The 13,833-nt window shown below is 35.5% G+C and overlaps 1 protein-coding gene across 1 annotated transcript in view; it reads left to right on the top strand.

Moving 5' to 3' along the window:
* The first annotated feature begins 1,058 nt into the window (after window positions 1-1,058).
* LOC107684774 (HEAT repeat-containing protein 1) overlaps window positions 1,059-13,833 on the top strand; it is a 29,839-nt gene continuing 17,064 nt past the window's right edge. Inside the window, exons 1-17 of the mRNA XM_016481132.1 lie at window positions 1,059-1,136; window positions 1,741-1,882; window positions 3,262-3,478; window positions 3,630-3,771; window positions 3,873-3,974; window positions 4,059-4,205; window positions 4,896-5,107; window positions 5,237-5,367; window positions 7,351-7,450; window positions 7,561-7,665; window positions 7,768-7,885; window positions 9,224-9,331; window positions 9,457-9,552; window positions 9,662-9,748; window positions 12,149-12,172; window positions 12,489-12,657; window positions 13,567-13,715. Of these exons, the coding sequence (XP_016336618.1) occupies window positions 1,741-1,882; window positions 3,262-3,478; window positions 3,630-3,771; window positions 3,873-3,974; window positions 4,059-4,205; window positions 4,896-5,107; window positions 5,237-5,367; window positions 7,351-7,450; window positions 7,561-7,665; window positions 7,768-7,885; window positions 9,224-9,331; window positions 9,457-9,552; window positions 9,662-9,748; window positions 12,149-12,172; window positions 12,489-12,657; window positions 13,567-13,715 (2,049 nt within the window). The 5' untranslated portion in view covers window positions 1,059-1,136. The remainder of the gene's footprint in view (window positions 1,137-1,740; window positions 1,883-3,261; window positions 3,479-3,629; window positions 3,772-3,872; window positions 3,975-4,058; window positions 4,206-4,895; window positions 5,108-5,236; window positions 5,368-7,350; window positions 7,451-7,560; window positions 7,666-7,767; window positions 7,886-9,223; window positions 9,332-9,456; window positions 9,553-9,661; window positions 9,749-12,148; window positions 12,173-12,488; window positions 12,658-13,566; window positions 13,716-13,833) is intronic.

Here is a 13,833-nt window from a genome sequence, read left to right as displayed (position 1 = left end):
AGGCTTTTGTCTTTCAAACACATTAAAATGCATAAATTCACTTTGTTTTCATGTAGTGCATGGATTCCTGAACTTTTTTTTGTCATCTGAACCTCTTTCACCTAATATCTTAAGTACCCCTGAGATTTTAAAATAAATGTTTTAATAATTAAATATCACATTTGCATGTTCACGGTTCCCTGACGTCGCTTAATTGTCACGTGACATGCAAGTGAACATAGAATATTTAATCTTTTTTAGTAAGTGTTTTATTTTGATTGTTGTTACTTTAAAAATATGTATTTTAATTGTACATTTTTATGATTTAATTCAAACCCACTGCAGTTCATTTATAAACCCCAGTTTGGGAAACCTTGATGTTTAATGTACTTCATGTTGTTAATTACAACAAATGGAATATATTTTCTTACTGTTTGTATTTTTATATCAATATGTTACAATATTGTCCTACTTAAATTATTTTGATAAATGAAATAGGTCAAAAGTAATCTAAAAGTAATCAAAAAAGTAGTTTGATTATATTACCTAAAATGTGTAATGCAATGGATTACGTTGCTAATGAGAATTTTGTCATTTGGAATCAGTAACGGATTACAATTTGCAAGTAATCTACCCAGCTCTCTTTCTCTCTCTCTCTCTCTCTCTCTCTCTCTCTCTCTCTCTATGAGAAGATGTGCTACCACCATTTGCCACCTTTTAAGAATCGTTGTTGAGATGGGTTAATATTGTTATTTTAAAGATGACAGTTGAAACTGTGTGTCAATTATCTTGGGCAGGAAGGTCAGACTGTCACAATTCCAAAATAATAGCAAAATAAAGATAGTCAATTGACAAATGACAACATTTGACAATTTTTTAAAACTTTTTTCCTATATAAAACTATTAAGATATAAACTATTTGTGTTAAATATGAACGACAAATTGGTACAAAGGTATTATTATAGCTTAAATGGCACGCTCTTTTTGTTGGGTTTTCAAATGTTTTCTGTTCGCGTTCAATTTGCTACAAACCACCCGATGCACTAGGTGGCAGTATAATATCAATTGGTTTATCTGTTACCGAAAGCAGAACAGAGAGGAAAACTGCACTAGCAGACTCACACACGTGGAAACTAGTGTGATAACTTCAATCAAAGGTATGGGAATATAGGTATTCTTTTAAACGCATTGGCGAAATCAAAACGTTTAATCCTTTATGCGAAAAACTTTTGTCTGTGTTGCCATCACGATGGTGTAGAATGTGTTTTCGGCAACCCAAAAGAGTTCCGATTAACATAGCTTATTTTAACTATATATGCATACTTTTAAACATCTCTGTCTTTTCCCCTCGGTATAAGGAAGTATAAATATTGGAGTATCAGCATAAGGTGGTCCACCACGTATGCGGACTGTATGTGTTTCACGAAGTCTGTTAAGTCACGTTTCTCCCAAAAGAAGTCAAAATAAGTATTTTCAGACAGGTTGTTACTCATTATTGTATTAGTAATAAAATAATCTAATGAGGATCACATTGACATGAATGAAAGTTACTAAAAAACTTAAAAGTTATGACATTTTTTGGAAAGGGTAAATACTGTATGTTTGATTCTCATGAAAATGATTCACAATGAAAAAAATCCTTCATGGATCTTTCAACTACATTTCTTAATGTAAAGTGTCATTTATTGTGTGGTACAATCTGCACAATGGTTACTTGTGTATGAAAACAGAAATTCTCATTTTATCATATTATGTCTCTAGATGACATCATTAGCACATCAGTTGAAGCGGCTGGCTCTGCCTCAGAATGACTCTAATCTGCTCAGCCGGAGAGTGGTGGCCTCTGTGCTCTTTGACCCTAAAGATGCTGCCAGCATGGACCGCAGCACCTTCTATGCACTGGGTAAGTCACATGTCTTGCTAGAGCTTTTCCTTCTTTTTCCTCCAAGACACTGCTCTATTGAACTTGTATACTGAGCTCATCGATATGCAGTTACTGACGTTTATATACTTCTGCAGAGCATCTGCTCCTCGGTTATCTAGATGAAACAGGAGATTGTTCCATTGAAAATGCCAAAGAAGTCATGCACAGTCCATAAATGACTTTTGATTTTGTGCAATTATTTTTGCTTTGTAATAGCCAAATATGTTACTATTGAAGTGGGTGTACTATAATAAATAGGTTTTTATACAGGAACCGTCAGTGTTCATACTATCATTTCTGCAGTGTTTTATTTGGTGTATGCTCATTTGTGTTCATGGATTACTTGCTTGAATATACAAATATTTAAATTTTTGTTATGTTCTATGCAGAATGGCTCACAAGACTTTATGGAAATTGGTTGTTGCTGCTGAGCACTTTGTCACAATTTTTATTCCCATGTTAACAGAGACATTTATAATATAGTGACAACATTTGGGAAGTAAAAAGTCCATTCATTTTATGATTTATAACAATAAATATGATTTTTAACTAACACATATACCTTTTAAGACAGACCTACCATAAGTTCAGCGTTTAATCAATCGTATATGCTTTTGATGAAGCCATCTATTTGCATTATTTCAACTTATCTTTAAGATATTCATGTTTAACAGCTGAATTCCTGTTGAAAATTCCACAAAACAGAGCAAATCATGCCAAAAGAGCTTGCAGGGACCACCCACTCCCATGAAGCACCACAAATTACATAATCGACTCGGTCTCGCTATGCTTTTAAAATATTTAAATGTATGTGTATTTTGAATGTGTATAAACTAAAAATATAGGTTATTGTTCTTGTAGATGGAATCAACGACTTTAAATTAAGTTATATAATTCGGTAATGTCATTTGCATTGCTTCATGGGATTGTAGTTTTTTTTCTTTCACTAAAGCTGTTAAGTACACAGTCTTGTATTTTTGCCTTTTTTTGATTTTCAAAAACATTTTTGCATTGAATGAAAGTTTGTAATTTTGTGATTCACCTTGTTACTGGTTGGTTTGTTTTATTGCTTAAAATGCTTTAACAAGACTGTAAATAAAATGGATAAAGAATTTTACTTTTGTACCCCAACTGTTTCTTTCTGGTTAACATTGACATACAATTTATAAAAAAGATCATGTTGAGCTGTTCATAGTTTAGGGTCATCTTACAGTCATTGTTTCACATTGAAATTTTTAATTGATTAGCTTTTACCAGAAGATTTACTGTAATCATTCACCTTTATATAATCATTCATTGCAACAAGTATTAATAGTCATCTCGTCTAAATGTCTGCTGTTATTGATCATTCTGAATAGGCTGCACAGGACTTGAGGAGCTGATGGGTATTGATCCAGCGTTCAGTGAGTTTCAGGAGACTCTGTTTAGTCAAGCCTCTTTGACTTTAGAACGCAGTGTTCAGACCAAAGAGGTCAACAAGAAACTGGACAAGAGCATCTCACTCTTTCTCACTCGACTGTCACCTTACTTTCTGCTCAAGCCTGCTCTGAAATGCATTGAATGGCTAATACACAGGTAATCTTAAGTAGATTTGCTGTTGTCTCAGATTGTCCGTGTGAAATTCACTTTATCAGTTTTCAGACTGTCATTTTAGATTGTGATAAACTCATACACCTTATATATTGTAGCGTGGAAACAGTCTTCACTGATACAAATTGGATTTCAGATTCCACATTCATCTGTTCAACCAAGACAGCCTGATTGCTTGTGTTCTACCATATCATGAGACTAAAGTGTTTGTGCGAGTGATCCAGCTTTTAAAGATTGAAGATCCAACCCACAAATGGCACTGGTTGCATGGACTTCAGGTAAGCCATAATGTTTCTGATTCTGTCATATATGCAGTTGGTGTAAAGAAAGCTATAGCTTAATTTGGGACTCTTCTAATTGCACTGTGTTTTATCTATAGAAACCTGGTGTTCCCCTGGCCCGAGGAACTCTGCTCACACACTGCTATAAAGATTTAGGCTTCATGGATTTCATTTGTTCTTTAGTCACAGATTCAGTAAAGGTAAGACACTCTGGCTGGGTTTTGTGCAGGTTAAAGTCTGCCAATCCAGTAATGCTGCTAATACTTTATTGAATCATGTTGTAGGCATACTCTGGCTTTGTCCGGGATGGGAACTGTCCGCAGCTGCGTGTGATTTTCTCTTTCTATGCATCCACCATTGTTTCTGCGCTTGATGCAGTGGAGAAGATAACTAACTCTATTATTGCCAAACTGCTTCCATTTGTACAACTGGTAAGACAATAATTCAGTGACATAATGCAGATGTGGTTAAGTTTATAAATATATGTATACAGGTGTGTTTTTGATGGCTCAGATATTTGTTATAATGTATAGCTAATTATTCTTGATTTTGCATCAATATAACTTAGATCCTGAGAACATCAAATTCCAATTAAGTTTTATATTCAGGTTGCAGCCATATTCTGAATATGATGTGTGTATGCGCATACAGGCATCAGAATATTGATGTATACATTGTTTTGTAGGCATGCCAATCTATAAATGCGTGTTTCCTTTGTTATTTCTCGGCAGATTGAAGATGCTGCCACACTGTTTGCTCATTTGTTAGTTTTATTAGTACTTTCCACATCTTAAATTTAATTATCCTTCTCAAATTCAAAAATGCCTGACAACACTTCCACAAAATGGCAAGGTTCAGACACTCTGTTCTGAATGAGGTGTTTAAATGTAACAGATTAAAACAGGCTTATTCCAGGGGGGAAAATTTAAATTTGTGGAATCAGAATATTGTCTTAAACGGAATATGGCAATCAAATATGGTGTTTACATGACTAAAACAATGTTGCCAAATTCCATTTAATATAAGACTATCGCTCTTCATGTAAACATAGTCAATGACTGTTCCCAGTATATCTATCAGTAAACCTAAATAAGTTTCTGCTTTTTCCTCCCCATAACCAGGGCCTGAAATCTAACCTTTTAGACTATGTGGCTGCCACTTATATGATCGTGTGTCAGATGGCAGTGAAGGTAGTAATGGAGGCTCAGCTGGTGGACTCTCTGACCGTACAGTTGTGCAAGTGTTTACGTCGAACACCTCAGCTGTCCAGAGAGGGTTTGAGCTGCATTATCATCCTCTTGCAGAATCAGAAAGAAGGTGTAGTAGGTCCAAAGTAAGTTTTATGATTTTACTTGAATTAATGGTTGTATAAGATGTGTTCCACTACGTCTTGTTTAGTACGTTTTCTCTCACATTTTTCTGCATCTAAAATGCTTTATTATCTTGTGCCTTTTCCCATTAGGGCATTTGGGTACCTGTGTGCTATCCCCACTCTGGTGTCCACTCTCCATTGTATAGCAACAGTCCATGACATCAGTCCCCTTCTGCGTTATCTGCTGCCCCATCTTATACATTCTGTGATGGCCCAGGATGGTTAGTGTCTATCTGTGAAAATCTATATTCAGTTTAAATGATTTATCTGTGTTCATTGTTTTTGAAAACAGAATATGTGACCTTGTTACATTTAATCGCAACAATCCAATCAATTACAAATGGACAAAGTCAGGTCCTGCTCTACATTTTTTCTCATTTGAGAATCCGTTTCAGTAGTGAACAAAAGACCATTGTAATTTCCTTTTCATGTTGACTTGTTTGCATTAATCTACTACTTATTTAAACTTGCCATTGTGTATGTAAATATTTGTGGATCTTATGATGATTTGCTCCCAATATTCCTCATTTGCATGGAGTAAACTTTGGATAAAGGCATTTACAGATTGGATAAATATAAACCACACCAAAGTGCTTCAAGTAATGAGCTGTGTAAAATCAGACAAGTAGTAGAGTATTGGGGAAAATCTTTTCTCATCTCTCATGAAATGCAGAATTCATTTTTTTTTTTGTCGCATGTACGTAATAATGAGATTGCAGCTTGGAGCTGTATCCAAGCAACATTCATAATGCTCAAATAAATCCTTGTGTGACTTTGTTTGCTGATGACAGCAGAATACATCATCACGACATTAATTAACCAGTCTACCAAAAATTATTTCTTAAGGCTGGAATACACTACATCTAAAATGGTAGACATCATACAAGTGCCTTCTTTGTAATGGTTAAAGGGATAATTCGCCCAAAAATGAAAATTCTGTCTATACTTACTCACCCTCATGTCGTTCCAAACACGTAAGACCTTCGTTCATGTTCGGAACACAAATTAAGATATTTTTTGATGAATTCCAAGCAAGGAGATTGGTAAAATAATCCATGTGATATCAGTGGTTCAACTGTAATTTTACAAAGCTACGAGAATGCTTTTTGTGCGCATTATTTTAACAATGTCCTTGCTACGTTTCTGGACGTTGATCGTGGTAGTATCCTTGCTGTCTATGGGAGGGTTGGAGAGCTCTCGGAATTCATCAAAATATCTTAATTTGTGTTCCGAACATGAACAAAGTTCTTACGGGTTTGGAATGACATGAGGGTGAGTAATTAATGACAGAATTTTCATTTTTGGGTGAACTATCCCTTTAACGATTCTTGTTATGGTTGCATAGGAAAACTGGGCATCATGCACTAAATGTTTGAGGATCACACACTTCCAGACATTGAAGTTGTTCCGAACACAAAAAAATAATGCAGAAACATGCACCTCATTATTAGTTGATGCATGAAAAATGAAAACAATAATATGAAAACCATAACCCTAATGTCTTCTAAAATCAACTTGTTCGATATCTTCAGACTGTATGAAATCGTAGTCTGAAGCTAAATATAAGTCTGTGCTCATCATACACTATGCAGTTTTCTGTGAAATCTGTCATCACTGACTGCTAAAGATTTGATTACTGGCTCTGATTTTCAGCAGATAGTGTTGACTAGGTCAGACATTTACTTTTAGTCATTTAGCAGATACTTTTATCCAAAGCGACTTCCAAATGAGGACAATGGAAGCAATCAAAATCAACAAAAGAGCAATGATATGCAAGTGCTATAACAAGTCTCAGTTAGCTTAATGCAGTACATGTAGCAAGGTTTTTATAAAATTATATAATAAATAAAAAGAGAACAGATAGAATAGAAAAAGAATAGAGCAAGCTAGTGTTAGAGGCCTTTTTGCTTTTGTTAATTGTATAATAAATAAAAAGAAAACCAATAGATAGAATACAAAAAGATTAGAAAAGCTAGTGTTAGGGGTTTTTTTTTTGTTGCAAAAAATGGCCAAAAGTCATGTACTGTATTCCAGCTTTTAGTTTAACTGTCACTTCTCTAAACATTGAAAGTAGTTCAATTTCTAATCTGACTCTTATGTAACTCTTTAATACTGGAATCATTCATGCCTAATAACACAGTGGTAATCATAGTAAAATTGCTGTTATCACATGGTTAATTGCTTTATTTATTGTGTCCCTGTAGATGAGCAGCAGAATGAAAGTTTGTCAGACAGTGCTGGACTATTACAGTCCGTGTTTCAGGACCTTCAACTCTCCAGCAACCTGGAGAACACTGCAGCCAAGTAAGTGTGGTTTATATGACTGAATCTCTCTTTATCCTGGACATTATGTATGTATGATGATCTGATGATGGGTTCGATTTAGAATCTTCTACAATTATTATTTTGAGCAGGCTGCTTCTTGAGGAGTATGTTTCCTGCAGCAGTGAGCTTCCCTCGGATAGGATTTCAGCTCTTAATCAGAAAATTCAATCTACTGTACGACAGTTTGAATCCAGGCAGGTTCTCTTATGCACTTTAGTGCTATAGTACAGCTCTTAAAATTTTTATTTCATGTGTTTTGTTTCTGGTGTGTATCTTTAAGTGTTTTTTACTCATAGGTATCCATGTGCACTGGATGTGGCATTGGAAAATCATGCCAAAAATGTGTCGTCTGACCATGAAAAATGCGTGCTTCATCAGTTCATCTCTCTAACTATGAGCTGTGGAAAATATCAAGTAGGTCTATCAGGTCTTTTATTGCTTTAAGCAGCTAGTCTTTGTTTTAAAGGTAACAAATAATCTACAATATTGTACTGTCAGCTGACCTTTATCACAAAATAAATTCTGACAGGATAATCAGAACCTGATGTAAAACTGGAATGAGTGAACATAGGAAACTGGCAGGGACGGATTAATGCACGGGCCTACTGGGCACGTGCCCAGGGCACTAGACCAGAGGGGGGCCCAGCCGAAATACTGCTCCTCCAGGAACGCGATTTCTACCATGCCCCCTCAGGATTTTAAGCAAAGTGGATTTTGAATGCAGCTTCCAAAAGACAAAAAATGGCAGAATAATATTTATTTTATATTTAATACGATCACACCAGTGTCATTAGAACGTTCAGTGTAGCACAACATCAGCTGCCAAATTCAAATCTGCATTCGCGTTTTAGCTGGTGCGGAGCCAGACGCGCATTATAACCAATCACACACGATTCTGTTGAGCTTATGAATGCAATGGCCAATCAGAGGCGTTCAGATGAGTCATCGCTGAAAAGCCCGTGTTTTGTTAAATGTGCGTGCTCGCTGACGCTGACTGAATTCTGCTCTCTGGCGAATTCTCACATCAGAAACAAAGTGCTGATGTGTGTACGATGTAAGTAAGAGATTCATTTCACAGTGTAAATCGCTTCAGCGATTATAACGGGAGTTTTTGAGCGTGCTTGAACTCTGGCTTGACTAAAGTCAATGATAATGTTCTTTGATAATGCAAATATTCTTTGCTCTCTTTATGGACAATGAAAGTGTTATAATTAGTAACTTACAATATTTGTATTAAATTTTTGTTAAATACAAAGTCAGTCGTATTAAAAATATTTTAGGACGTGACACCCATATCTGGTACAAGTTAAAAGACGGGTTTTATGCATAGGCTAGTTAATAGATTACACTAATATTAGGCTACTTTTCCCATAGCCCATTATAGATCAACTAACATGATCTATAAAGGTGCAAAATGTATTTATTTATATTTGAGAATCGTGATATTTTATCATATAGTTAACATGTTTGGGAACATTTCAAATAAAAAAGGAACGCAATTTCAACCGAGGGGGGCCTTTAATCGGTCCATGCCCAGGGCACTGCTGCGTCATAATCCGTCCCTGGAAACTGGCACAGCTGTGCAGTACATCAGTTGCCTGTGTCAACGACTGTGAAAAAAATAATTTTGACAGCCCTTGAGCTAATGTAATTTGAATATTTATTTTAGTTGGGTTTTTGTAGTTGTACTAATTACCATTCACATCTTTCAACCCCCAAAACAAGACTTTCAAATGTTGTTCTTATATGCAGATCTTGCCAGATTCAGACACCTCTCTGATTCTCAGCCTGAATCATCCACTACCTTCTGTGAGAAATATGGCTGTAGACTACCTAAAGGAGATCCTCACCTCAGAACATGTGTGTATCTTTTGTATTCTCCTTTAATGTTAGCTTACTATTTTCCCCTTTTCATCCATGAGACCCACATTAATGAAGTCATGAGATGCTGGTTGTCCATCTGACTGTATATTTTTATGGAGCAGAATGGCTTTGATGAGGCATTTCTGAAGGATGCATTGCTGGAGAGAATAAAGGATGATGTGCCAGAGATTGTGCTGTCTGCCCTTAAAGCTTTGCAGGTAAAATGACAACGTCATGAATGTAATCTGTTTTGGTGATGTGAACTTCAAACTTGTCCTATTTTTGGTACAATCTAAATGTTAAACCTATGTTATGGTTTCCTGACAGCTTCACATGGACCTTATGGATGCGGAGGAGACTGTTTCCTGTTTGATTTCACTTCTTCATCGCATCAAACCATCAGCAGACTGGTTAGTTAACTGATGTTATACCTTCTTTATCTCCAGAATGATACAAATGTATTTCTTCAGTAGAACACAAATGAAGATTTTTAACTCAAACCGTTGCAGTCTGTCAGCCATATAATGGAAGTGAATAGGAATCACGGCTTTGAGAGTCATAAAAAACAAAACTCAAATTAAACCCTGCGGCTCGTGATGATACATTAATGTGTAAAGACACGAAACGATCGGTCTGTGCAAGAAACTGAACAGTATTTATATAATTTCCATATAATTTTTTTAATAATAAATTTGTAATGTCCAACATCCGGCGCGTGACGCGTGTACGTGCGCTGGCATAGTAGACATATATATATATAAGTAGATTCCCCCGGGCTATAGAAACAGTCACTAATGAGGCATCTACTTAACAGGGGGGCAAACACTTCTTCACACAGAGCCATGTAGTTTTGGATTTTGTTTTCCCTTAATAATAAATACTTTCATTTAAAAACTGCATGTTGTGTTTACTTGTGTTATCTTTGACTAGTATTTAAATTTGTTTGATGATCTGAAACATTAAAGTGTGACAAACATGCAAAAAAATAAGAAATCAGGATTCACCACTGTGTATATATATATATATATATAATCTATGTCTACTATGCCAGAACACGTGTCACGCGCCGGATGTTGGACATTGCGGTGTATAAGAGGTAAAAAATGATATAAATACTGTTCAGTTTCTTGCACAGACCGATCATTTTGTGTCTTTACACATCAGTGTATCGTCACGAGCCGCAGGGTTTAATTTGGTTTTGTTTGTGTATGTTTTTTTGACTCTCAAAGCCGTGATTCCCATTCACTTCCATTATATGACTGACAGACTGCAACGGTTTGAGTTAAAAATCTTCGTTTGTGTTCTACTGAAGAAACAAAGTCACCTACATCTTGGATGCCCTGGGGGTAAGCAGATAAACATCACATTTTAATTTTTGGGTGAACTATCCCTTTAATGAATCAGTTGACAGGAAGTTTTAATGTAATGGAAATTAAAACGGGTTCTTATAGTCTTTGTTCAAAAACCTAGTGAGCTGACAACTGCCTCCTAACTGATTTGGAACAGTTTACGTAACACTGTGTCTACAATAGAACTCATTATAATTAGTGATGCTGTCTACACTGGATGCGGCGCGACACGACAAATCTGTAAACTGCTACCGCGTACTATTTATGACGTATTGACACAAATTTCAAATGATTTTCAAGAGGAAAATAGTGTTTCCCCTAGGTTTACAGCTTTGGTGGGGGGAAACATATTTGACGCGACATATTTTCCCACGCGTGCTCTCTGTCCGCTGGTGGAAGTGTGCTCACCTGTGTAGGGCCCCTTTTAAATCCATTTTATGTTCTTTCCAAATTCAATTTTTTCCTTTTTAATTTTTCTGGATTCCGCTTTTTTCTGTTTTAATTTTTCTGGACTCCTTTTTAATGGTTAAAGCATGTCTAATCAATTAAAATCATGAAACTTATTCAAATTAAAATGTATTAAAAGTAAACAAAAAAAACTACATGCTTAGGGCCCTATGAAATGTTTTATTCTTTCTCACCATATGTTTTATTGTTACCAAATTCTATTTTAGCATGTCTAATCATTTGAATGCATAAAAACAACTTAATTTATTCAAATTTATTCTTAAAATAGCCTTTGAACTTTTTTTTTTTTCCTCAGAAATTCTGTGTTGTGTATTTGAATTGATCTTGTCATGAAGTGAAGGCATAATACATTAATTTCATTTATCTTTTAATTATTGAAAATGAAACAAACTTTATTTTTTGGCAAACAAAGGGGATTTACTATTAACAATAAAACATGGAAGAAATGTTGTGTGATTATTCCTTAAATTAAAGTTTTAATAATTTTAGTAGTAGTACTAATAGTATTAGTAGTGTTATGTACATTCTACTGAACAATATCTCTGGCACAGTGTCTTCAAGTTAAACAGAACTTTTTTTTTTGACGGGTTGCTGTGAATACCTTTACATTTCTGTGTGATATGAGGCTAGTTTTACTCAAATGAAATGGTAAAATGCTTATGAAGTGACTCTCCGGGTAGTTTTGGAGATGTTGTTCATGTATTTAGACCCTGAAATCACCGCGAACGTCACACGCTTCAGTATGTGTGTAGTAAATGAAACCGCGCGTCTTCGCCATTCATTAACACAGAACATGCATGATTTATATTTAAATAGTAATTTTTATGACTGGATTCCGCGATTCTGTCCGCGTTTTCCGCATCGTGGAAATCATAGGGCCCTACAATAAGAGTGCGCGATACAGAGAGCAGAGGAGAATTGTAAAGACGCGACCATGTAGAGACAGAAACGACATGCCGTCGCGTAAATAAGATACATAGCCTAAGGCTTGCTACAGGTCTACACAATCCAACCTGAACAGGTCAGAGCACAAATGCAGAAACTGCTGCTGCTGCTTTTTTTTGTTTTTTTTCATTTCTGTTGTTTAGAAAAACACTATTGTTTGAATTATGAAAAAAAAAAACTTATCAGTACCATGTACTTCCAGCATTGACTGATGCTGATAATTATAGATTACTTATTTTAATATATAGTGATAGTTACTTTTATATTGTGCATTATATTTTCATTTTGTGAATTGTACATTTGACATCTACACTGTTATTTGGTTAAAATTACACAAAATTGTATTTACGTAGGTCTAATGTTAATTGTTTTATTTCTTTATTGATTGTTAGACTTCTAGTGAGGAGGTAAATGAGTGTCTGCCAGTCTGTGTGATATTGGGTGAGTTTCTGCAGAAAATGAGCTCTGGCATCAATGCAGAGAGAGAACAAGGCCTCCTTCTGCTGTCACTCCTGCGGCTTTTCATCACGGCACTCAAATGTCCAGATTCTGCATTTAAAGGTACAGGACTGCTTATTTAGCACTTATTTAGTATTTTAGACACATTTGTCATTGTTTGTGGCAACTTACATTTTATGTAAACCTCTAAACCAGGGCTGTCCAAACTCGGTCCTGGAGGGCCGGGTGTCCTGCAGAGTTTAGCTCCAACTTGCCTCAATACACCTGACTGGAAGTTTCTATGCCTAGTAAGAGCTTGATTAGCTGGTTCAGGTGTGTTTAATTAGGGTTGGAGCTAAACTCTGCAGGACACCGGCCCTCCAGGACCGAGTTTGGACAGCCCTGCTCTAAACCATTTAGAGGTTTTATTTTTTTGAAAGAAGTCTCTTATCCTACCTAAGACTGCAAAAATGCAGTAAATACAGATTGGATGGATGGATGGATGGATGGATGGATAGATTGATTTGAAAATGTAATTAATTCCTTTGATGGTAAAGCTGCATTTTCAGCAGCCATTTGGTGTTCAATAAGATTTTTTTTTTATTATTAATAGAAAGTTCAACATAATGGCATTTAAAATATAATTTGTATAAATTGTAAATATATATTTTTTTTGTAACAGTGTAAAAGTCATACCTGTCAATTTAATGCATCCTTGCTGGATTTATTTTATGAAAAACATGTATTGACCCCAAACTATTGAGTAGTAGTATTCATCTGCATAAATCTCCTTGTAGGCTATATGTATAAGAAAAACGCGTGTTTAACGGTAATGACTGTGTTTAGAGAGCAGGGCATTTCTATGAATAAAGGCATTCACTTAATTAACTACAAATCTTTAATGTTCTCAGAATGGTCAAATATGGCCCAATTAATTTGCCTGAATAATTCATTATCTAAAAGAGATTTATGGTGCTAAAAATTGCATTACTATGTAATGTAATTTTTAGTTAACAAGATTGTGTTTTTCAGATGAGCCATGGTGGAACCCGGAGAAAATGGACGCCAATACCTGCTGTTACCTGCATCTCATGTTCCGTCTGTTTGACGTTGTGATATCAGGGGCCAGTCAAGGGCCCTTGGCTCCATGCTTCAAGAGCCTGATGCAGCCTCTGTTACAGGTACTGTATTCTCTTCACAGATACTGTTTAACACTGCATTATACTTAAGTGGAATATTATGCTGTTGATTTTGAATTTTACTGATGTAGCTGAGGCAAATTAGTAGTTTATATATATA

Source organism: Sinocyclocheilus anshuiensis, unplaced genomic scaffold (genome assembly GCF_001515605.1).
Source record: "Sinocyclocheilus anshuiensis isolate Anshui unplaced genomic scaffold, SAMN03320099.WGS_v1.1 scaffold537, whole genome shotgun sequence".
Lineage (NCBI taxonomy): Eukaryota > Metazoa > Chordata > Actinopteri > Cypriniformes > Cyprinidae > Sinocyclocheilus > Sinocyclocheilus anshuiensis.
This window is presented reverse-complemented; position numbering and strand designations above follow the sequence as displayed.